The following is a 26,677-nucleotide window of genomic DNA, read 5'->3' as shown; positions in this document are numbered from 1 at the left end:
TTAAAATCAAGTATACTAAGAATATAGGATGCATCCTCAAAGAAGAAAATAAAAATTGTATTAACTACTATTTACAGTATTTCTAGTGACACTCTCTTGAGAAAATAAAGAAACGCTAGTAGAATTGCCGATTTTTAATGTTCAGTCAAGAAATGGAGTTCAAGTTGTCTGAATCAATTATTCTTGGGATTCTGTTAGTTACCACCTAATCCTTACTCTATAAACTGTCACATTCCTTAATTTTCACTGACTGTTTGTCTAGATGCAGGTTTAGGACTCTCAATGAGGCTATCACCAAGCTCTTCTTCAGATTTGATTTGACAAGTACTCTCTTGTATGTTTTACATTTTAAACATTCACTTCTGCCTACTTAGTTGCCTCTTAGACGCTCATATTTCCTTGTGTCACACATCATGAGCCAAGCTACGTCCATTGTAAGTCGTAATCACCCTACAAGTAACATTATCGCAAGATTTAATTTCTGAACTTAAGGTAATATGACCTTAGCTTATTGATTATCAGACTACGTGCGTACATGGTTGCAAAAAAAACAAAAAAAACGTCACCACACATATCATATGTAGCTATCATAACACATACTATCAACGGAAAATCTACATGGTCAGATGACACTATCTCCGACTAAAAAAAAAAAAATTCTCTTTTGAAAATCTAGGTCACCAGTGATCAGCCTATAGGTTGAAATTTATCCAGAAATAAAGTTATACACCGTGAGAGTTTTCAAGATCATCCTAAGTAAATCAGTGAAAGCTCAGATCTTATCTTGAGTACATATATGATCCTCTAGGTAATCCTAACATGGATGAAAAAAACATTGCACTACTCGTCTCGAGATCATATCCTAAGCTATGTACAATGCGTAAGATCCAGAATTATTACATGGAATTGGCGAGAATTCTGTGACACCCTCCGAAACATCATTTGAAATGACTAGATCTCACTTCGCACCACTATGACTATTTCTCTCTCGAAGAAAACAATAACTACCACCATCATAAATCATTAACATCCATATATCATATCTATGACGCGTTAATATACACATATTTCATATATAACAACTCTTTCACTTCATCATATGTAAATCACAACCTTAACTTACACATCAACGTGCCGTGACATTCATAAAATGCCTACGTTATTTACTACTGTCATAGTGCCAAATTTAACATGAACTTGGAGTAGTCTACTGCCATATTCCTTCATAAAACACATCCTATATACGATCTCGAACTGATTGACATTGCTTAAATTAGGACACACAGGTATTAATGCCAACTTCACGCATTACTCAACACTGGTAATAATAATAACTCTCGCTGTCTCTCCTCACATATCACTGGAAAACATTACGATCGCACAATCACTTGGTGACCACGCCTACAAGTGGAATTAACATACCATATGGATGAATACCTACTTCCAATCACATCAGCCATACGTTTATCCACGCACCGTCTTAGCACAAAACAACCATCAACATGCAATAAAAGAAATAATATACTCTTACTTACGAAAACGACTTAGGTAATGGACTTAGCTTTGCTCAAAATGGTCTCGATGTTTCCTCATCTCCGGTCATCTGAGATTAGGATCTCGTCATCTGGTTCCCCCACAAGTGGTCGGGTACATCGTAGCTTCTCAACACTGATCACAGGTCATCCGGGACAGCTAACATCGTATCGCCTCATCAGGATCCAAGCAGCATCGCCTTGCTCCCTTACAGACCCATGGTGAAGACTCGTGCGTATGAAACAGAACAATAATAGAATATTTGATTCATTGCTGACATCTTCCAATTAATATATCTCTTGCGTTGCTCAGATTGCATAGATTTCGTTGGGGTACAGTTGATCCAATAAACTAGTTCAAAATCGACTAAGACAGATGTTCTGTATATATTCCAATTTGAAAATAAATTTCTTTCCGCTATCTTTTTATTGGCGTAAATGCACTCAACAACTGGTCAGTAGGTGTCCTTCAACATTAAACAGTATCGGGAAAATTTTATTGAGGACCTGCGCCACTTCGTGACGTAGTTCTACTGTAGTCTATTTATCTCTTCTTTTTGCGTATTTAATCTCCCGCGCAGCGTTTAAATCTTGATATCAGCAGATTGGCGTGTAGTCGTGAATTATCTTTCGTTTCCCGCTGGTTAATCCCTTTCAAATCTAGTCTTGCGTCTTCTTAACACGTCGAAGTCAGATTATATAATAAGTGATGAGCATTTTTTTCTTGAATAATGGTTTTAAATAATGTCCATTTGTCATTTTTTTCTGCGCCTTCTATACGCGGTCATTTCCGTAACCGACCGACGAAAAGACTTACATTTCGGCCCGTACTGACGTTAAATGCATTTTATTTGACATTTTGATCGCAGAGACTCCATCTTTGTTACTACAGCTCTTAAAAAGAACTGTGAAACGGCACATTAACTTCCCCTACGTTGAAAGAAATATATGGCTTGCTATATATTTATTATATTCGCCTTCCTTCTTATAATGGGACTTTTCACTGTTCTTTATAAGTTCTCATTTATATTATTACTCCTTTCTTCGGAACAATCTGTTCATTCATGATGTAAGTGGCTTCAATCTATACTTCTTTGCTTCGTCATCACATGAGATGGTCTGCCATTTCTCTATTCCTTGAAATATAACTTGATGTTTGCACTGTTATGTACTCCTTTACTGTTTCCATTTAAGTCGTGAATTTCGTATGCATTATTTCTGAATGAACGGTTGATCATAAATGGTCCTTCCAATAAATGCAAGAATTTCGCGAAGATTTTGTTCGTTACACTGGAAATTGCGGATTTCTTTATTAATACAAGGTCGCCTTTCTTCAACTCAGGTTTGAACTTCTTATGCTGTACTCTCCTTAACCTTCTCTGTGCTTGTCTGTACATTCTCTCTCGAACCAGTTTGTTAATTTCGTTGATATCTAAGTTAGGTTCAGCAGGTAGGTGAATAACTGTGTCCCAAGGTCCCTTAGGTTTAATACTATGGTGAATAATTTTAGGTATTTGTCCGCTGGATTCATGTATTGTGTTATTCATGCTGTCTTCTATTATTCCAATTACCTCTAACCACCTCCAGTGTTGGTTTGGACAATAGATTCGACAGAACTTCGCTATTTCTTTCATGCATCTTTCAACAGGATTGGACGCTGGATGTCTCACCGAGCAAAGAATGTGTTTAATTCCTAACTCTTCCATGGTTTCTCTGAATTGAAGCGACGTAAATTGTGTCCCTCTGTCTGACAGTAATTTCTCAGGCTTTCCCATACTAGGTAAGGTGTTTTTGATTAGACGTTGTAATACCTGTTTTGTGTTGGCGCGTTGAATTGGTTGTAACGACACATATTTAGAGAACACATCCATCACTACGACTATGTACTTATGTCCCTTTCTGGCAGTTGGGAGTCTGCCAAAGATATCTATAGCATATAATTCTCGAGCTTTATGCGGTAGTATAGCTCTGGGTTCGTGTCTTACTGTACCACTGCCATGTTTGACCTTCTGGCATATGTCGCATGTTCTTACTGTATTCCTCACAGTCCTTCGAATGCCTTTCCAAGTAAATTTCTCGAGTATGACTTGGGTTACCTTTTCTACGCCACCGTGACCTGTAATCCTATGTATGTGCCAGATTACTTCCTTGTATAACATCGAAGGTAGTACTATACGTATCCTTTTATGACCTTTACCTGTTCTAGCCATTAGTATTCCTTGCTCTAAGCTGTAGATTTTCGCAATCCTCGACCTTGTTTCACTTTCACGGTTTCCGTCTTCCAATTTATCTATAATTTGTTTCAACCTTTCGTCTTGACGCTGCAAGTGTACTAGGTTCAGTAGTTTCTCTAATGTTTCTTCATCTTCCGGGACCAATTCTATTTTATGAATTACTTCCTCTTTCTCCACAGGGTTACGACTTAAGGCGTCAGCAAGGATGTTTTCCTTTCCCTTACAATACTCGATTTTTATCTGGAATTGCTGCGTGAACAACATCCACCTTGTTATCCGCTCATTAGTCATTGCAGCTTTCAATCCAAACGTTAATGCCTTATGGTCTGATCTGACCGTTATTGGGTATCCGTAAATAGTTTTTCTCCATTGCTGTAAGGCATAAATGATTGCTAACAGCTCCTGTTCTGTCGTGGTATAGTTAACCTCGTGGCTCCTCAATTTTCGGCTAGTGAATGCTAGATATATTATTTTGGGAGGTGTTCCTTCTTCTTCTTGGTACAAACAAGCTCCGATGCCAACATTAGATGCGTCTGACTGTATTATAAATTCTTTTTCATAGTTCGGATAGCCTAATTTGATGCTTTTGGTTAACAAGGTCTTTAATTCTTGGAATGCTCTCTCTGCCTTTTCATCCCATTTCCACCTGTTGTTGATCTTTAACAAATCCTGTAAAGGTGCGGCGGTGTGGGTATATCCTTGACAATGGTTAGAGAAAAACTGCGCCATACCAAGAAATTGTCTGACGTGCTTTATACGCTTCGGTCGGGGAAAATCGCATATGGCCTGGATCTTAACTGGGTTTGGCCGTACTCCTGTACCGTCTATCATGTGACCGACGAATAGGACCTCTTCTTGACAGAATTTTGATTTTGTAAGGTTGATCTTAAATCCAGTGGCTCTTAGGTTTCGAAACAACTTTTCAAGCTTGTCACAATGTTCTGTAAATGTTTTAGTTGCCAGAATTAGATCGTCCACGTAGTAAGTTAAAAACTCCTTTACTTCCGGCGTTAAATTTCTGTCTAAAGCTCTCACCAAAACTGCACAACTATTCCTCAAACCGAATGGGAGACGGCAATAGATATATGTCTGATTATCAAACATAAATCCGGTTAACAATCGGGATTTTTCCTCCAGAACGATGTGATGGTATGAGGACGTAAAATCCATGGTTGAAAAATACCTCATGTCACGGAATCTCTGAATAATATCTTTTATCTTTGGAGTTTGATTATACTCTGGAACCAACCGACCGTTCAAAAAACGCGCGTCAAGGCACAGACGGAGTTTCCCGTTGCTTTTCACCACAATTACTAAGGGATTCAAATAAGGACTAGATGTCTTCATTATAATGCCATCGTCTTCCATTTCCTTTATGATCTTTTTCACTTCTGGGAAGTGTTTCTCCGGAATTCCATAGAGTTTGCCTTTATAGGGTGTCCAATCGTTCACTATTAGTTTATATTTAAAATTTGGAATCTGTCCTGGTTTATTCTTAAATAAATCCGAGTATTCCTGTAAGATTTCATGAAGTTTTGACTTTTCGACCGAGGAAATCTTAGCATTCGCCACTGCTTCTGCAATGTTCGGCATGTCTTCTTCCTCCTCCATAGCCATTACCTTTTCTATGCTTTCTACAATGTTTTCATCTGCCAGAGATATCTCTCCTTCCTCTGATTGAAAGTTTGGATGCTCTTCCGATGGTAAGTTTTCTTCTTCCGGTACCTCCTTGTTATCTATGATCATAATGTCGTCATTGATCTTAATCCGTTCTTGGTTTTCCCTGGTGTGTTCGTCAGATATAGGGAATCTTATTTCTTGTTTCTCCATATCGATCGTCATTCCAGTTACCGTCATGAAGTCTATTCCTAGTATAATATTATATTTAATTTTGTTCATGACGATGAATGGATGTTCAAAGTGTCTGTTTCCAATATTGATTTCCAAATATGTTTGTATATTGCATTCCACCGTTTTATCCGGAATTATACCTCTTATTTTAATTTTCGAAACTGGGATGGTTAATAATTTCATTCTTCTACTCATATCTTGGAATAATTCCTTCGAAAGCACACTGATGCTAGCCCCAGAATCAACTAGGCAACGTACCTTCAGCTCTCCAACTCTTGCTACGATAATAGGCAATTCATATTTTCTTTTCATGTGACGTACTGTCAAATCCTTTATCAGTTCTTCCGAATCGATTTCCCATGAATCAACCTGCGTTATGAAATAACTGTGAATTTTGGAATCCAATGCGTTCTTTATATTCTCAACCTCACCTTCTAATTCAAAATCGGCGTTTTTTTTTTTTTGCTTGTTATCTTCTCATTTTCTCTTCTACATTCGAATTCTCTCGAATTTGGATCGAGGATTTGTTCTTCCTGTTTCCTCTTTTTATATCTCTGTAACTCAAGACTCTCCGCTCCCTCTACATCAGCGTTGACGTCTTGTTCTCTAATTGCTTTCTCCCACTTGACCTTTTCGTTTCGGTCCTCATTTACTTCGCGTATAGGTCTCCGATTATAAGTTTCCCTTCCTTGGTTGTCTCTCACATTTCTTTTTCCGTAACCATGTCTTCCTCTGAAATTACTTCTTCCTCTGTTTTCTCTATACGGGTTCCTGTATCGCATGTTGGGTCTATATGCTCTATTTCCCATATATGCTTCTTGGTTGTAGGACCCTTTCCTGCAATAGCATTTTTCTTCATCTCTCCTTCCACTCTCCTGGTTTCCCCATTGTCTCTTCCTGTTCATTTTTCCTCTTTCTTCAGGGATATTCCTATCGATGTTTTCCTGTGTGAGCACATTAACCGTTTCTTCACCGTAAGTATTCCTAATCATTCTTTGAGGGTGTGGTGCTGTAGTCATATCGATCTGTCTAAGTGTCGTTTCCATTTGCACTGCCGTAGTTGGGTTAGCAGTAGCCAGCAGTCGTTGTACATCTGAGGGAAATTGTCGTTGTATCGTCTTGATCGCTTCAAGTTCACTGGGTGGCGAATCAAGATCTTGAAAACGGTGAAACTGGTAAGCGAAGTAATCACTAAACCCTGTTTGACCATTAGTAGCATACTTGCGAGAATACAACTCTAGACGTAAACTCTGCTGCACCTCTGGACTCCAAAATTTTTGTAAGAATGCCGTTTTAAAGTCGCTATACTCATGGAAAGTATACTTAAATGCTTGGAACCATAAGCTTGGATTAGCATCTGAATGCTTTTCCACTATTTTCAATTTCTTCTCCTCAGCTATGCCATGTTCCTTAAAGTAATCCTCCATTTCCCTAAGGAAACGTTTGGGCGAAATACTGGTGGAATTATTAAAGTGCTTCGGTCTATCATCGAAAGTTTTTATGACGTTAATAATCGTAGGATAACCACTGTTTCCGCTATCCACATTTGTCTCCCCCATACTGTGGTTAGAACGTGTGACTGGTATGGGTGTCCCTTCTCTTTCATTTATTTGAAACTCAACTCCTCTGTTCCGCTCGCTACCAGACATCATAACAGTCTTTCCTGGTCCTTCCTCCCGAATTTCTCGTAACTGAGCTTGCATTCGTCTAAGCCCTTCTTCAGATTTCGATATTCTTTGGTTTAATTCATCCTTATGTTGTTCTATTTCGTCCCTTATCTCCGTTATTCTGCTCCCAATTTGGTTTGCAGCCTGGTCGTACTTCTTTTCCAGACTTGTACTCGTGGTTTGCACGTCCTCACCTAGTTTTCCTATACTTTCCTCACATAATCTCCACTTTTCTTGGGAATCTAGGCTTAACCTTTCCATGTTGTCTGATAAATCCTTTATTACATTCTCCTTTAAAGACTGGAGATAGTTATTGTTCCCTGTCATTTCTTTCCTAACTTCGTTTATTTCTTCTCGTATCTCTCGGTTCTTCTCCTCTATACTTCCACTAATTTCAGCTTTCCATTCATCTATATTGTTCTTGATCTCTTCTTTCATCTCCTCCATCATTATCTTATGTCTTTCTTCTTGTTCCCTAGTCACCTCTTCCATCTTCTCCTGATATTTATTCATTTCTTCCCTTTGTTCTTGCTGACCTCTCCTTATTTCCTCCATCATTTCTCTATGTTTTGCTTCCTGTATCTCCCCCATTTTTCTCTCCAAATCTTCCATGAATCTCTGATATCGTTCCTCTTGTTCTTGCTTCTCTCTCTTCCTCTCTTCTTCCTGCCTCTTCTCCTTCTCCTCTCGTTCTTGTCTCTCTTTATTCTTCTCTTCTTCCTGCTTCTTAGCCATTTCTTCCACCTGTTTCTTATTCATTTCTTCCATCATCTTCTTCAACGTCTCTTCCTGCTTTCTCATTTCTTCCTGCCTCTCTTTCTTAGATTCCTCGTCGCGTCTTCTAGCTTCTTCCTTCCGTTTTTCATCACGCATTCTAGCTTCTTCATCACGCTTTCTGTTCTCTTCCAACCTCTCCTTTCTAGCTTCTTCATCACGCTTTCTAGCTTCTTCCTCGCGCTTTCTGTTCTCTTCCAACCTCTCCTTTCTAGCTTCTTCATCACGCTTTCTATTCTCTTCTAATCTCTCCTTTTTAGCTTCTTCCATCATTTCTTTTATAGCCTGCAACAATCCCCGATGCTCTTCTTTCTGTCTTCTTTCTTTCTCTTCCTGTTCTTTTTGATATTTCTCTTGTTTCTCTTCTTGGCCTTTCCGATACTGTTCTTGTTCTTCTCGTTGTTCCCTTTGATACTCCTCAAATTGAGCTTTCAAATGGCTTAACGTCGTCATATCGATATTCAATTAGTATTCTAAATTCTAAAAATCCTAATAAACTCTATATTTTCCCTAAGTTCTCCACAACTCAAGTTCTCCAGCAATGTCTCTCCCACTACTTCAACCAACAATATATATTCAGTAAATAAACAGGCAGGCTTCACTACTTGGATCTGACTCAGCTCACGATGTTGACCCAATCACACTAGGAAATATGAGGTACTTGTTCATGTACATATGACTCCAATTCTTAACTGAAAATAACTTAAATAACCTCTTACAATCTATCTCTTATATCTAAGTTACATCTAAATAAATTAACATATTAGCGGTCATCTTTCCTTCTTTCCGAGTTCTGACTGCTACCAGCTATTTTCTGTTATTCTCTTCAGAGCAATCATCCATTTCTTCTTTCTCCTATTCCATTATCTATACTGGGCATCTACTCGTTCTCACAGCCTAATATCTTGCTGTGTCCACTTCGATCCCATAAAATAATAATGCATAACAGTCCAGTAAAGAAATTACCGTACGACATCTCCATCTCCATGCAATCATCTTGCTGTTACAATCAATAATTCCTCATCCATTAATTCCTAAAATATCTTCTTTATCTTACCCACTTCTTTTGAGTAAATTCTCCCATTTTACTCTAATATTGCACCAAAGATCCGTCATTCGACTATCATCTCTGTCATCTTCTTAACAGGTTTCCCGATGTTTTCCTCATTCTTATCGCTACATATGGGAATCAACCTCTTCACCGTCCTGTGTCGTATTCTTTCTCTTGGAATTCCCACGACGACTTTCTCTTGAATTTCCACATACATGAGTATCCCAAAAATTCTACTTGGTTTGCGACCAACAGTTCCCGTGGCGTTTTTCTCCATTCGCATCACGTTGAGGCGCCATTTTCTACTTGGCGACCAACGGTTCTTGACCACGGTGTCTTTCTCAAATTGCCTCACGTATGGGCGACATTTTCTACTTGCGCCGTTCCCGCGTCCAGGCATGGACTCAAGAGATCCTGACTAGCTCTAAATTCAATTAATCTGGTGACTGAGTTCTACGGGTGTGAGTTCCGTAATAGAAAAACGTCCAGGTCGATTAATGGTAGTTTCTAACTAACGCAGAAAGACGTCTCTTACTCGTATCTAGTTAGGTACCATATTCTTATTAACTCTTATAGAAATTGTCGTCGCTTGAAACTACTACAGTCTTACAACTAATTCTTATTCTAAGAACACAGAGAAAGAGTGTTTAGGTTTCACTATTCCATATTTATTTTAAATATTAAGTCAAATATTCAAGAAAATTATCTCAAATTTTTACCAATGAAGTCGTTCTTGAAATGAGTGACTCATTGTCAACCCTATAGTCTATATCCGTCAACAACTTTCAGAAAAATTACATCTTCCGAATTCATCCTAAATAAATGTCTTCTCGGATCATATTATTTCCTTTCATAAGCCCATTAATCTCCAAAATCATAAATTATTAGCATAAATTCCATGTAACATCTGGGAAATTTTTGAAAAAGCTATGTTTTCCTTCGTATACAACTCACCTACAAAGCTGGGTGATAACAAAATAAATTAATGTGAATACAGATAATGGTATTTACATGTGCCATACTGGCAAGAAAATAAACATTAAAATCAAGTATACTAAGAATATAGGATGCATCCTCAAAGAAGAAAATAAAAATTGTATTAACTACTATTTACAGTATTTCTAGTGACACTCTCTTGAGAAAATAAAGAAACGCTAGTAGAATTGCCGATTTTTAATGTTCAGTCAAGAAATGGAGTTCAAGTTGTCTGAATCAATTATTCTTGGGATTCTGTTAGTTACCACCTAATCCTTACTCTATAAACTGTCACATTCCTTAATTTTCACTGACTGTTTGTCTAGATGCAGGTTTAGGACTCTCAATGAGGCTATCACCAAGCTCTTCTTCAGATTTGATTTGACAAGTACTCTCTTGTATGTTTTACATTTTAAACATTCACTTCTGCCTACTTAGTTGCCTCTTAGACGCTCATATTTCCTTGTGTCACACATCATGAGCCAAGCTACGTCCATTGTAAGTCGTAATCACCCTACAAGTAACATTATCGCAAGATTTAATTTCTGAACTTAAGGTAATATGACCTTAGCTTATTGATTATCAGACTACGTGCGTACATGGTTGCAAAAAAAACAAAAAAAAACGTCACCACACATATCATATGTAGCTATCATAACACATACTATCAACGGAAAATCTACATGGTCAGATGACACTATCTCCGACTAAAAAAAAAAAAAATCTCTTTTGAAAATCTAGGTCACCAGTGATCAGCCTATAGGTTGAAATTTATCCAGAAATAAAGTTATACACCGTGAGAGTTTTCAAGATCATCCTAAGTAAATCAGTGAAAGCTCAGATCTTATCTTGAGTACATATATGATCCTCTAGGTAATCCTAACATGGATGAAAAAAACATTGCACTACTCGTCTCGAGATCATATCCTAAGCTATGTACAATGCGTAAGATCCAGAATTATTACATGGAATTGGCGAGAATTCTGTGACACCCTCCGAAACATCATTTGAAATGACTAGATCTCACTTCGCACCACTATGACTATTTCTCTCTCGAAGAAAACAATAACTACCACCATCATAAATCATTAACATCCATATATCATATCTATGACGCGTTAATATACACATATTTCATATATAACAACTCTTTCACTTCATCATATGTAAATCACAACCTTAACTTACACATCAACGTGCCGTGACATTCATAAAATGCCTACGTTACTTACTACTGTCATAGTGCCAAATTTAACATGAACTTGGAGTAGTCTACTGCCATATTCCTTCATAAAACACATCCTATATACGATCTCGAACTGATTGACATTGCTTAAATTAGGACACACAGGTATTAATGCCAACTTCACGCATTACTCAACACTGGTAATAATAATAACTCTCGCTGTCTCTCCTCACATATCACTGGAAAACATTACGATCGCACAATCACTTGGTGACCACGCCTACAAGTGGAATTAACATACCATATGGATGAATACCTACTTCCAATCACATCAGCCATACGTTTATCCACGCACCGTCTTAGCACAAAACAACCATCAACATGCAATAAAAGAAATAATATACTCTTACTTACGAAAACGACTTAGGTAATGGACTTAGCTTTGCTCAAGATGGTCTCGATGTTTCCTCATCTCCGGTCATCTGAGATTAGGATCTCGTCATCTGGTTCCCCCACAAGTGGTCGGGTACATCGTAGCTTCTCAACACTGATCACAGGTCATCCGGGACAGCTAACATCGTATCGCCTCATCAGGATCCAAGCAGCATCGCCTTGCTCCCTTACAGACCCATGGTGAAGACTCGTGCGTATGAAACAGAACAATAATAGAATATTTGATTCATTGCTGACATCTTCCAATTAATATATCTCTTGCGTTGCTCAGATTGCATAGATTTCGTTGGGGTACAGTTGATCCAATAAACTAGTTCAAAATCGACTAAGACAGATGTTCTGTATATATTCCAATTTGAAAATAAATTTCTTTCCGCTATCTTTTTATTGGCGTAAATGCACTCAACAACTGGTCAGTAGGTGTCCTTCAACATTAAACACTATCGGGAAAATTTTATTGAGGACCTGCGCCACTCCGTGACGTAGTTCTACTGTAGTCTATTTATCTCTTCTTTTTGCGTATTTAATCTCCCGCGCAGCGTTTAAATCTTGATATCAGCAGATTGGCGTGTAGTCGTGAATTATCTTTCGTTTCCCGCTGGTTAATCCCTTTCAAATCTAGTCTTGCGTCTTCTTAACACGTCGAAGTCAGATTATATAATAAGTGATGAGCATTTTTTTTTCTTGAATAATGGTTTTAAATAATGTCCATTTGTCATTTTTTTCTGCGCCTTCTATACGCGGTCATTTCCGTAACCGACCGACGAAAAGACTTACATTTCGGCCCGTACTGACGTTAAATGCATTTTATTTGACATTTTGATCGCAGAGACTCCATCTTTGTTACTACAGCTCTTAAAAAGAACTGTGAAACGGCACAATATGCATTGTATACTACTATCGAAGGTAGGCATACAGGGTCTTTCGCTCAAAGCGGGGCTGGCCGGTGGTCGGCACAGCGCGGCGGGTAGATGGGCGAGCTGAAAGCCAGACGAGCACATGGCAACTCGCTGAGCTTGGGACCGGGAGAGCGCCCGTATGACTCGCATCTAAATAACAAGTACACATAATAACGCATAATCAAGCTAAAATAATTTCTCACCATCTGTTGAAAATATCCTCCACCGGTATCGACACATTTCTGACTTCATCTAAGAAAATTTTCTTTCATAGGCATTAGTTTATCTACCGAGATAGCCTCAATTTCTCACATGGTATTTTGTTTGAGTCCATCTAGAGCGTGAAAATGGAAGTGTTGGCGGTAGTAGCTGTAGGCAGGACAATAGCGCCTGTAAGTTTTGAAACCACAATCACTGGGCAGAGATTCTCGTACCATTTTTAACAATCTTTTTTAACAGATCTTACGATGTGCGATTTATATTTATGGCGAAAATTGAAAAATAAGGTTTATGCAACAAACCCTCACACTCCAGATGAACTGAAATAACACTGAAGCTATCTCGATAAATGAACTAATGCGTATGAATAAAAATTGCCTTAGACGAAGTCCGAAATGTGTAGATGCAGGTGGAGGACATTTTCAGCAGAAGGTGAGAAATGATTTTACTTTAATTATGCGTTATTATGTGTTCTTGTTATTTACATGTGATTAATACGGGTGCTGGAGCCTCCGTGGCTCGGACGGCAGCGCGTCGGCCTCTCACCGCTGGATACCGTGGTTCAAATCCCGGTCGTTCTATGTGAGATTTGTGCTGGACAAAGCGGAGGTGGGACAGGTTTTTCTCCGGGTACTCTGGTTTTCCCTGTCATCTTTCATTCCAGCAACACTCTCCATTCGTATTTCATAGCATCTATCAGTCATTAATAAATCACTTTGGGAGTGGCGACCCCATCGTACTAATAGCCTATATCTGCTTCATTCATTCCATCCCTGACCCGGTCAATGACTGGAAAACAGGTTGTAGGTTTTCATTTTTCATACGGGTGCTCTACCAGCCCCAAGCTCAGCGCGTTGCCATGTGCTCGTCTGACCTTCAGCTCGCCCATCTACCCGCTGCGCTCTACCGGCCCCACTTTGAGTGAAAGACCCTGAAGTTTAGTTTGATATTGTATAGGGAAATCTATGTTAAAGAAAAAGCTTTACTTGTTTTCAAGTTTCCAAGTAAAAAACAGTGCGGCAGTACTGCCTGAGATATTTTTATAGAGTTTCGCAGCCTTACATACATACGAGAACGCGTCTGCATTTAAATGCAGTATGTAATTCATGCTCAAATAAGTATATTGAATTTAATTAAAAAGCAAAATATGTTGTTACAACGATTCCACTATGGTTGCACAACTTTGTTTTCTTATACCTGTATGTTGTAATTTCGCTCTCACCGCGATGTATTGACAATAATTTTACTACCACGTACTGTCGCAGGAGAATTGTCCGACTCGTTGGCTGAATTTTCAGCGTAATGGCCTTCGGTTCAGAGGATCCCGAGTTTGATTCTCGGCCAGGTCGGGGATTTTGATCGCTTCTGATTAATTTTTCTGACTCGGGGACTGGGTATTTGTGTCCGTCCCAACACTCTTCTCTTCATATTGAGACAATATACCACACTACCAACCACCACAGAAAGACGCAATAGTGATTACACCCCCCCATATCGGGTTGGCGTCAGGGAGGGCATCCGGCCCTAAAACAGGGCCAAATCACATGTGCGACGCAGTTCGCACCCGGGACCCCACAGGTGTGGGAGAAGCGGTAAGAAAAGAAGAATGAAGAAGACTATCGCAGGAAAATTCCGTGCACTCTGTAACTGCCGTAACTGTTTAGATGAAGCTTAACAGCCCCTACTTTCCTTGCTGCGCTCACTAAGCAGAGATTGTCGAGCAGGGAGTGTAGTTGCTCACTAGAGTGACGACTCGAAGCACGAAACATGCCGGTCTCTGGTATACAACCAGTCCCTGTGATAAATAGTAGCAGGTATACAATTCCTTATACAGCCAGTCCTTAAGATAAATGGCATAAAGTACACCATTTCTTATACAGCCCATCCCTCCGATCAGTGTATACCAATCCCCGTACAAATAGTCCCTCTGATAAATGGTATAAAGTACACCATTCCTTACACAAGCAGTCCTTGTAATAAATGATATAGAGTAACTTATACCATTCCTTATACAACCAATCCTTGTGATAAATGGTATAAAGCATACCAGTCCTTATACAACCAGCCCCTTGTAATAAATGATATAGAGTAACTTATACCATTTCTTATACAACCAATCCTTGTGATAAATGGTATAAAGCATACCAGTCCTTATACAACCAGTCTCTGTGAATAGTAGTATAAATTATACTATTCCTCATGCGTACAACTAGTCGCTCCAATAAATGGTATAACGCATATACCGTAAGTCATTAAGACGTCGAATGGTAAAAGGTACCTATCACCGCACGTCATGCAGACAATGATATCAGTCAAACTTACCTTCCTCACTTTTAAAATGGAACATCGACATGTGTTTCGTGTATAAAAATAACATGTGAATGTTCATATTTATTGACGTGTTCAACAGCACGTATTGTAGAACTGTAAACTGAGGACGCAATATCATGTCATTTCACTTATGCACGAGTACCTCACTTGTCCATTGAAAACGCTGCGCGCTATCACAGCCATTGCACTGCAGTCACCTTGGCAGTACTCAGCCAGGTAGTTCTACACACAACTCAGTCTGTACTGTGGGGTGGCTCCAAGTTTGCAGTAAGAGCAGCTTTTGTGTGTATATATGTTCTTCTCTTCAACTGAAAAATTACATTGTGCTGAGTTACTATGCCTAAGATTTGTTCGATAATCAGTGAGGTGTACATTTGGACAAGAAATATATCAGAATATACACTGGGATACTATAAACATATTGTTTCAATCTTCAGCAAACTCTCGACATTATAACTGTAATTAGAGGCAAGATAGTGGGGGAATATGGGTTTGGTGGAGTAGGTTATCCTGGGTAGGATACCTCCGTGAAACGCAAAAATAGAACACAATAATTTTATGATAGTCGTCGCCAATCATGTGTGAGAAGACGGCGCCAGAAGGAGAATAAGGAGCTTTAAATAAGCTCATAAAATCATTCAGATATGTAATTTTACAGCCCCCAGCAACTGCTGGTAACCTTCCATGATTTTCTTCACGCTATGATGAGTATTTTTTACAACTTTACGTCACACCGACACAGACGATGGGATTGGAAGGAGCTAGGAGTGGAAAGTGACCATAGCCTTCATTAAGGTACATCTGTGTGTTATAAAAACTGGAAATAATGGAGAACATTTTCAGGACTGCCGACAGTGGGGTTCGAACTCACTCTCTCCTGAGTGCAAGCTTACGGCTACTACGTGACTCAGACCGCGTAGACACTCTCGTGTTGAAGAGTATCGAGTGTTGACCATTTTCTAAACAATTTAGGATCGATTTCTTGCAGCATGAGAGTATTTGATTCAAATAAAGTTGCTTCGTTCGTATCTTGCTCTGATAGACCTTGAAGATTTCACTGAAGTCAGATTTTCAGAAGACTTCAAAGCAATTTGCTAATAATACATTATGCAACAAGCCTATAATTGCAATCATTAAGACACGAATAAGTTTTATAATTTCCATACGAGTGTCTTAATTACCATTATAGGCGAGTTGCGTAAGACTCTTTATGCTGGACGATAATTATAACTCTATTTTTCAAATATTCATAAATTTCTGTCGAGATGTCGCATGACAGTTGAGTTTACTGAACAGAGCGCAGAGCGCATACACTGGGTTATTGATTTTTCTTGAGTGGATCAGAAACCTTGACATTGTCATATATTTTCAAAGCTTTGATAGAAGGTTATCATAACCTAGTTTTATTCAAATACAAATTGTTTATTGTACAGTTGATGAAGTGAACTTACGGGAATGTGCCGTGTGGTGGTAGAATATTGGAAGTAGAAGGTGCATTGATGTTAATATTGTACTAGGAAGGCATAGGCCCTGGCACATTATTTTTCTTTAATCATTAAAGAACAGCTCAGCTTTAGCGTCAGAAACAGCTGCACGAACGGAAGTTCTCGTCTCCGCTGTTTCATGCAGGCGTGAGAGAGCCACCGAGAGAGGGAAACGGGCTGAGTGACGTCAGCGCCACATGTTCTCAACTTCCCCTTTGCAAATCTCTAGAAATTCTTCCGTAACGGCTTAACATACAGAAATGAAAGTTACACCAACGTGAAGCCCATATTTTGAAATGTATAATGATCAAAATTTGGGATTAATCTATCCATTAACTTGGAAGATATAGCAGGTAGAAGTTTGTCATACGTAACCACATGTCTGTCGCTTGACACAGTGAACTCGCCCCAGCGGGGTATATATAGGTCAACGACTTGAGAAGTATACTCAGCTGAAATACGCAGCTCAACCATGGCAGAAAGTTATGCTGCTACGTCGCGTTGCGCGAAGTAAAAGTAAGTCGTGCAGTAAGACTTTGAATTTCGTTATGCGAGATCACAATAATTAGAAACTTCAACCGCGTCGTGAACGTGTGGAATATTGTAAAGTAATAGAAAATTGAGTTTCGTAGTACAAGACTTACGAATTTCTTTAACAAGTAGTGAACTCGTGATTCTGAATGTGTATCCAGGTAGAAGTTAGAATACAAGTGTTAAACTTGCCAGTTTACAGTGCAGTATGGACTTTGCTAGTTCGATGTATATTTGAACTCTGTCGCGATCACGTACGGTGATAAGAATATTAGAAGTAATGTGCGCGATAAATTATACTTGCGACTATTGACAAATTCATGAATTTTGAGACATGTGTTTCGTCTGTAAATACGATTGTGAACTCTTTAAGGTGTTATCCTAATCGAATACTCAGTGATTAATAAGATAAAATGTGGTCAATTTTCACGTAATTTCGCGAATATTTCAACAGTATCGTTATAAAAGGGACTGGATATTAAGGACATTTTATGTCGATAATAGGAAATATGAACCCTTGTTAGAAGAATTCACACATAAAATTCACTTCTTAAGCAGTGAATGCTAGAATTCTAGAGACTATTGTAGACGTCGTGTGAATTGAATTTACGCATGAATTTCATAGACTGTGACACTCATACTCATGATGAACTTACTACATGATTTGTCAATATTCTGAACTGTGCCTAGTGTCTAATTCCATGTCATACGAACTGTGTAGTTAAAGACTGTGCTGTTAACTTAAGAAGTGATCTCATTTTTATCGAAAACCTGTCCACTGAGACCTGACATGTAGTTCAGACTGTGATAAAAGCCTGTGCTATTTCGAGTCACATATTAACTGCTACGTTATAAAGTGCAAGTACGAACTATGCTTTCAAAACCATCCAAGTGTAAAATGCAACTCATTACTATTAACTGACAGTGCTACGTCTTGCCTTATCGTGCCAATTTAACTATATTTGTCTATATTTCTTTCTAATAAACACCGGAAATATTGGCGACGTGTCGTAACCTCACATGACTTTAAACATCGTATCCAGCGTGGGACAGGCGACATCGTTGGAGATACGTGGTAACATCGAGGGATTAGACGTGGTAACTTCGAGGGATGATACGTGGTAACTTCGAGGGATAAGACGTGGTAACATCGAGGGATGGAACGTGGTTTGCTGCTGTTGGTGCTGAGTTCGAACTCAGGCTGTTCGCCGTAGGAGTTCCAGTCGCCGAGCTGCGGAGACGCACTTGAACCATTCCTATAGCTGAATTCAGGTGAAATAAGTGTATTTTACAATCTTTCTTGAGTGAATAATTGCACTAAAACATTAACTGACTTACTGCCAAGGCACTCAATCATTCTCAATACTCTAGTGCTACGCTGGTCAAGTGAAAGTGCCTGGTCTATAAAAAATATTTTTGATCTTGTGAAATCCAATCCTACTATTTGTTGAAATTGTAGGAAGTCATTTAACAGAACTGTAGGTCATTTTCAAATGAACTTTAGGATATTCTCCGAAGCAAGTATAACTGGAGATCATTCTTAAATGAATTTTAGGATTTCTTTAAGTGTAATCTGAAGTCATTCCATAACAACTTAGTTGAACTTTAGAGTTTTATCTACAACAAGTGTACAAGTAAAAAATCATGTTTAATTTATTTAACTCGGCTTTAGGATTTCTGAAGCAAGTGATTTGAAATCATTAATATTTAATTGGACTGTAGGATTTCTGAAGCAAGTGTAATTTGCAATTATGTTTAATCTATAATGATTTAGACAGACTCTAGACTTGCACAGAAGTGATTTGGAGGATTTAATTTTTCTTTTGAATTCTTGGTCAATTGACGAAGTGATTTGAACGAAGGTTTATGAACAAAGTTTTTATTTTGAATATTAGTTAATTTGAATCCATGAGTGAAAATTTAGTTGAATTTTAGGGTGTGTTTAATTGAAATTATTCAAATCGTTAATAAAACAACAAAAATTTTAATACCATCCATTATTCGCCCTGGAAAATCTTCCTTCTGTGTACCTGCTCCAATAAGACCGTACACAACCTGAGATCCTCCCCATGCTCTTGCCCAACAACTTTTTCCTGGTACAATATGTATGTCCGACATGTTTGATTTTGGAAACAAGTGCGAAGCTAGTTCGTTGAGCGCAGGTGCGATGCTATCCTTACCTAATTGGTCAAACAATTGTATCATAATGAAAATCTGAACTCTGATTGGTGGAGAACCTGTATCATAATGAAACTCTGAACTCCGATTGGTGGAGAACCTGTATCATAATGAAACTTGAACTATAATGTGCCTCGAATTCAGTTTTCTGGCATATGATATTTATATTTCGGGATGGTCGAGCATAAAATTTGTTTTGCAGCCTTCCTTTATGAAAGGACCTTATCATATCATTAATTGCTCGTCAGGGTGATGTTTAATCAGTTTGGAACGAACTAACCTAAAGTAATAGAAAATAATGTTTCCTTTGAACACGTGACGACCGCAAAGACCAATGCATGTCTCACTCAGTACCTGATTTCAGATGAACGAGGGAGTAAAGAAAATAGAGAACCAAAAATATCAACGTACTATCATTTCTAGTCAGCGATAATGAAGTTAGAATTGACATATCAATGGGTGGTAGAACCACAGCCATCAATACTTTACAGTGGCTTCTTTCAACCCTTTTATATGCTCGGCATTAGATATGTGCAGAGGAGAGCGTATCTACTTTCAGGTGAACTAGCTAGGAGCCGCTGGAATAGAAATAATTATCAATCTTCTGTTTCAAACTGTTTCTTAATCAAGTTACCCCTTAAGGGGCAAAATTTCCACTCATTTTCAAGGCGGAGGTTTTTCCTTCGGGAGGAACAACCACCATGAGATTTATATAGTTTTTAGAATTATTATAATTTTTTGGAATTCTAGAATTTTACAATTTTTATATTTTAGAAAAGTATACATTTTAATTTTTGAAAGCACAGTAGAGAACGGATAATCCAAGAAAAGTGGGATCTGGGCTTGTTCGTATTGGGAAATTTTCGAATTATCATAACGTGCATACGAAATCCAGCATTTCGCAACAACTGCGAAGATTAACGTAGAATAACTAAACGGGAATAAATTACTTTTTACAGAGAAATATAGCTTTGTTACATTATTTTGCTTCGTTTTTGTCTCAATCAAAATACTCTCGCAATACAGACTGCAATATGTTCAATTCATGCACGAATAATAAAAACAATTTTCGTTCAAAATGCATTCTTTCACTTCATTACAACTTTGGGAGATACTGTAAATATGGTAGTTCGGATTAACTGCATTTCTGAAGTATCGGTGTTCGGATAGTGGGACTCTATAATATCCCTTGGTGAATTTTAATTACGTCGGTTGGTTGGTCGGTCGGTCGGTCGGTCGGTCGGTCGGTCGGTCGGTCGGTCGGTTTGGCTTATTTATCTGAGGACAGCATATGGAGAAATAGCAAGCCCTACATACATACAAGTGTCCCACATAAGTATAAACAATTTTCATATTAATGCACTAATGCCTTATTAGATAATGATGAACTTCTCCAGCAAATATCTTTCAGTACTAAGAAAAAGCATTTAAGAAATCTCCATTCATGTTTAAAAAAATTCCAAAACCATTTGTTGTAAAAACTCCCCGCCGAAAGGAGCATGCTTGATTCATAACAAAATATGTGAATGCTGGTATCTGGACTATGCTACTTCATGTATTTGAACATATTTAACTCCTCGACCTCATTCCACTCCTTGTCAACTTACGGTTATTGAAATAGTTATATTTATTTTAGTAATTAAAATGTGCATGTTGCATTGTTTATGTATATTTCTAGTTATGTTAGCTGTTGTACTACCTAGTATGTTAGGTTGTAATATTTGAAGGAATCTGCCATATTTTGTACTTTCTGTAATTTGTGTATCTAATGTATGGCGGCATTATCTTTTATTTTTATTTAATATGTTATAAAGATTGTTTGTAAACTGGAGGTTACTCTCTGTTGTTGCAAGAACAATAAATACATTAGTCTTTGCTTTTCAAATTTATTTTCAGATCATATTTAATATTATAAGCTGATATTTAACCTTTTGTCTTTGTTTGACGTAGTTAAATTTTGTCCTGGAGGCAGTCGAGAATATCTGAAAAGTCGTTGAGTTTCTAAAAAATAGTGTAAGATATATTATTATTATTATTATTATTATTATTCAATGGGATTATTTTGTTTCAACTTCGAGGATAGCTGGCTATAAAGAATTATGGAAAACTTTATGTGAATCTTCTAATTAAGTTACGAAATATTCGGTCAAATAATAGCTTGTTTCCCTGTTTATTCACTGACTACGGGAGTAAAGAATTCAACTCGGAAACAAAGGACATACGAGGTCGTTGTGGTGGTGGTGATTATTGTTTTAAGAGTAAATACAACTAGGCAACCATCCTGTATATATCAGTAATCAGAGAGAAATAATGGAAGGGATCCGACGCTTCGAAAAATGAAGGTATCGGCCAAAGAAGGACAAGAGCCACAAAGGGCGTGAAAATGAAAGAATCCCCAGGCCTCGAGTGCTCTAATACCGTCGGGGTCAGAAAAGAACAAGAGTTGCCCAAGGGAGGTCGGATAGGACAGATGAAAGTGAGGAGCCTGGCGCAATTAAGTGGAGACAATGCTAGGACTCAGCTAAGGGCCCCGTGGTCGCCAACCCACGCTCCCAAGTTCAGAACCCCTGGGGTACCCTTTAGTTGCCCCTTACGACTGGCAGGTGTTACCGTTGGTGTTTTTTTACCACCCCCGTCCATACGGGGTACAGAGCAGTGTTGTGATTGTACGTCATGCTCTTGCTATTCTGACTAAAATACAAATATCTTCTCACCGCTCACCACCCTCTAGGACCCCAGTACCACCTAGGGATGATGAGGTGAATAACCTTACCCACCAGGGTGAGAGAAGAAGAGAGCGAAAAGGACGGAGAGAGAGAGGAAGAGAGAGAGAGAGAGAGAGAGAGAGGTAGATAGAGACCCTGGCGAGAAGGTTGTTAGCGTGTCCGCCCCAAAATGGGAGGTATAGCGAACACGAGGGAGAAGATGGGCACAAGAAGAGCAACAACAAGTACAGTCACACTATAAAAAAAACAAGAAACCATAGAAATAACTTACCGGAAACAGCGGGGAAGACGACTTAAGGCCGTGGAAGTTAAGCAGTGGCAGTGCTCCACCGAACGTGGCGAATAAAAACCAGCATTTACATGAAGTTTAAAAAAATTTAATTGAAGGGCAAATTGTAGGTAACAAACCAAGTCATTAAGATGATAAAGCCTAAGTTTATTTTAAAACGTAATGCCAAAATGTAAATAAAATCAACGTAAGGTTGAAAAAAGGAAAAGGTAATCAACAATAAGTAAAATAAATTAGAATATACCCAGGTAGGGTTTAAAAGAAAATTAATTCGTTACTAATTAACAATTAATGGAAAATAAATACTCTTTAACAGATAATAAATTGAGAACCTTATGAAAACAACAAGAAAGAAAGGATGACCTCCGTACCTAATAAAATGTGATCAGAAAACAACGGAAAACCAATAGACTTTCTTACATAAATGTTACCTTGAAATTAAATGTGATCGATCACGGATAGTTATTTAATAAAAAAAACTAAGTTAACAATTATTCAATAAAATGGATCTTCAACGCGGTCGCTTCTCATAATTACCAAATTTGAAAACGTTCAGTTTCCACCAAGTACAGTTTCCAAGACGAACAGAATTTCACGTTAAAAACACCTCCTCACGCGGGGCAAGGAAATGGAAACACAATATTAAAGGAGGAGAAAATAAATTAATTAATTTAAACAGTAAACGATACACTCAACCCCGAAATATATAATTCAAGATCCACACCGGCTCAGCACGCCAGACAACTCTTAACCCGACAACAATACACACCCGAACCGTTGCCAAGGTAACCACGAAACAAAAGCAACGCCTCCTAAAACACGGAGGAAAACAGGCTAGAGAAAATAATTTAATTCACCCAAAAACCCCAGAAGGGCGAGGGGAGAAGAAAACATACCAAAGGAATTAGAAAACAAAACGCAGGAAAGCAAACAGAAATCCGAAGAAGGTAAAGCTCGGTACCTTGGAGACTGTACCTTGGTTTACAAAGAAGGTTACATTTTAAAGTGCCAAAAGTAGATCAGTAAAATTTTAAATTAATAATTCCAATTTAGTTCATGGTGAACCTTCCACATTACTGTGATTAGTTGCCGAAACTGTTTTTCAGATTTTCGATACCACACACGCAAATAGGAATTAATTTAACGGCGAAGTCCAAATATTTATTATTATTATTATTATTATTTTTCCAGAAATCTTCGAAAATATCAAAATCCTCTTCAGGACGACGTTTAAAGTGTGTCAAACACTGGTACATACCTTTGGTGATGCAGAAATGAGAAGAATTTTAACCTGACATTGTTGACGAAGAAATACAGTCACACCGCCAGCATCCAGACCTCGTTGTGAAGTATCCAGACGAAAAATAAATCCAAAAACATGATCAGAAGGAATGGCAGGAGGTCTCCAATTAGATTACCTGGGGAAAATCCCCGTTAACGTGGAGATTACGGTGGTTTCCAGCTACTCCACGACTCCATGACGCCGGACACAAAACCACACCAGTTCGACATGGCTGACTGAAGCGAACTGCCTCTCCTGTCGGCAAGCAAGGAGCGGGCAAGTTTGCCTGGTCGTAGGCCAGCGCATGCGCAACCAAACAGAGCTAGGAGAAAACGCGCGCGGCCTACATTAGTTTAAAACGGTATGTCGAGCAGTCAATTGACACAGATATTCTAGGGCTCACAGGCCAGTTCAAAATGTTTATAAGGGGGAGGCTCACATTATTTAATATCGTCTCAATCTAATTAAACCTCCTGTGATTTCTTGTATGGAAATTAGTACAGAAACGGAGGAAGATAAACCTAAAGGGGCAAAAATATTGTTATAACTATATAAAGGATATTAAGAAAAGAAATCTACTGTTCATTTACCGGTTGCAGGATTTTATTCATGAAATAGTTAAAAACAGATGAATACCGAATTTTCACAACCCCATTGAAATGGAAATAGACTTTCAACCTATTTGATCGTGTTACGTAAATATAGTACGTGTTGAAGAGATGTTAAATACAGATCGATCCCACTGGTGTCCGGTTGGACATTTATGTTCTGTACTTAACATCTCTTCAACACGTACTGGATGTACCTTATAGGTTGAAAGTCGATTTCGATTAAAAGTAGATGTTTAAATTACAGGACATTATCTCTTTAGAAAGAGATTTAGAGTTACGATAAATCTACAGTAATTCGACGCCCGTTTATGGGTTGTAGAGGTCGCACGTTTCCTGCCATCTCTTCTCCATCCCTGTTCTCCAGGCTTCGGAACTCCTCAATCTGAAACACATGAGAGTTAGGTCATTATACAGAGTACGAAAGATATTTGAAGACACATTAGAGTTCGTAAGAACAGCCATTTCTGGTGTTTAAATTACAAGATATTATTTCATAAGGAGGAGACCTAGAGCGAGGATAAATTGAAGAGCCTGGCGCAAGAACGAGACAGCTCCAAGATATAAAAATGTTCAGGAGACACAAAAACTTCATGAAACAATTATGTATTGAAAAAGTAAGGGTTATCTACGTACACTAGCTATAATAAGTAGTAACATGCATATTCAAGTGGAAATGATACAGGCTGTGTGCTGGACTCCTCTCAGTTTATTCACACAACCGCTGGAGCCCCGGTAAACTATGTCTACTATGGAGAATCAACAACCAGTTATGATAACATGAGTTATCGGTGTAAGATTCTTTATTACACAGCAGGCGCACTAGAGGGTGTATTCTGCCCGAAGGCAGGTCCGAACCTCCACAGAGGTGTGCCTGAGCCGGAGTTTACGTACGGTAGAGTGGCCAGTACCTTTCCGCTCCTCCATCCCCTTACCTCCCACCAACAGAGCGTGGCAACCCATCAAAACCTTGACCACGCCCAATGTTGCTTAACTTCGGAGATCTCACGGGATCCGGTGTTTTAACACGGCTACGGCCGTTAGCAGCAGGCTTACTGTGAGAGTAAATATCTTTACAATGCAACAAGGTGTATATACACCAAGGAAATGAGGTTCACAGGAAGTTTCGAAGAAGGTTTTGGAGTGAGTTGTGTAGTCCAAAAGCATTGTTCGTGTTATATCATGAACAATGAACTTGGGACTCGCATTCTGTACCACGGCATGATACTTTTGTGGCAAATATATTCTCTTTCTCTTTTGTTTTTCCTCCTCGATTACACCAAAGGTCCGGTCGAAAGGGAGGAAACTGTGTCCGAGCTCTGGATACCAGTGTATAATTTTCTCTAATCTCGCAAGCGCTTTGATAAGTGTATACAGAAAATAAAAATAAAAATACTGAGGTTCTTTTTCTGTGCCGGCAACAGACACAAGAATGTAATGTCATCACTCATCTCGCTTTGTAAGAAATGATTAAGCATCATCTCATTTTGACCTTTCGACCAACAGTTCCGTCGTATATACAACTTCCAAGATAATAGTAGCGGTTCACCATTTTTACCTGAGATAGAAATTCATGGAGCACAATACTATTGATCTCAAAAATGACCGTCAACAACATTTTCACGTTCGACGCTTGCCACGCGATTCTCGGTGTCCGCAAATATTTCCTCAACACCGTGTGACTCTGTGAATGATTTCCACAGTTTGAAGTAGAAGTCAATGTTGATATGCTGCTCGTAATATTCAGACATGTCGACACAATCTACATAGCTGCTTGAACGATAACTAATTGTTTCAGGAATGCCCAGAAAATGGCTGGTTAGTAAGGAAATATACCAATATACATCACTAATTACCTGCGACCGCTAAGGCTTTGCATTTGTACGGTATTTTCAAAGTTTCCTTATTTTTGAAGAGGCCTTTCCAACCTTGGTGCACAGATGCAGCAATGGTTGGAGTACAACTTTATTTGATGTACCTGCCTTAAGCCGAAATAACGACTTCAGTGTGGGACCGGAAGCGCTGCCATGCAGAAATCATATGGTCTTGTTGATGTTGGACATTCCTGGGGTAATTGTTGCTTTAATGGAATAAGTTGTTTCGCGATAATGTGCATTACTCTTCCGTGCAACAAAGCCCATCACACAATAATCTTGGAGATTTAGGTGTGATGAGTTAGATGCACACGTCTTTGGTGTGATGTGGTATTGTAGATTGGCCACTACCCGATCTTGGATCGTCACAGATTTGTGCAGAGATACGGAGTCCTGCTAAAACACCGTGCATCCATTGCCTGTCCAATGTCCCAATGTTGCTTCTTCTCTTGTATTTAAGTGTATTTTCCTTTGTTTATGTAGTTCTTTATGTAAATATGTGATATATAGGATTGTACTGTTTTATTGTGTAT

General features: G+C 38.6%; 2 protein-coding genes across 2 annotated transcripts in view; one reads left to right on the top strand and one right to left on the bottom strand.

Annotated features, from left to right (window-relative positions):
- The window catches only part of LOC136866170 (uncharacterized), a 1,405,624-nt gene that overhangs the window by 1,191,690 nt on the left and 187,257 nt on the right, over positions 1-26,677 (top strand). The window lies entirely within an intron of this gene.
- The window catches only part of LOC136866169 (putative carbonic anhydrase 5), a 90,228-nt gene continuing 87,798 nt past the window's right edge, over positions 24,248-26,677 (bottom strand). Inside the window, exon 8 of the mRNA XM_067142899.2 lies at positions 24,248-24,655. Coding sequence (XP_066999000.2) covers positions 24,548-24,655 — 108 coding nt within the window. The 3' untranslated portion in view covers positions 24,248-24,547. The remainder of the gene's footprint in view (positions 24,656-26,677) is intronic.

Source organism: Anabrus simplex, chromosome 3, assembly GCF_040414725.1.
Source record: "Anabrus simplex isolate iqAnaSimp1 chromosome 3, ASM4041472v1, whole genome shotgun sequence".
Lineage (NCBI taxonomy): Eukaryota > Metazoa > Arthropoda > Insecta > Orthoptera > Tettigoniidae > Anabrus > Anabrus simplex.
This window is presented reverse-complemented; position numbering and strand designations above follow the sequence as displayed.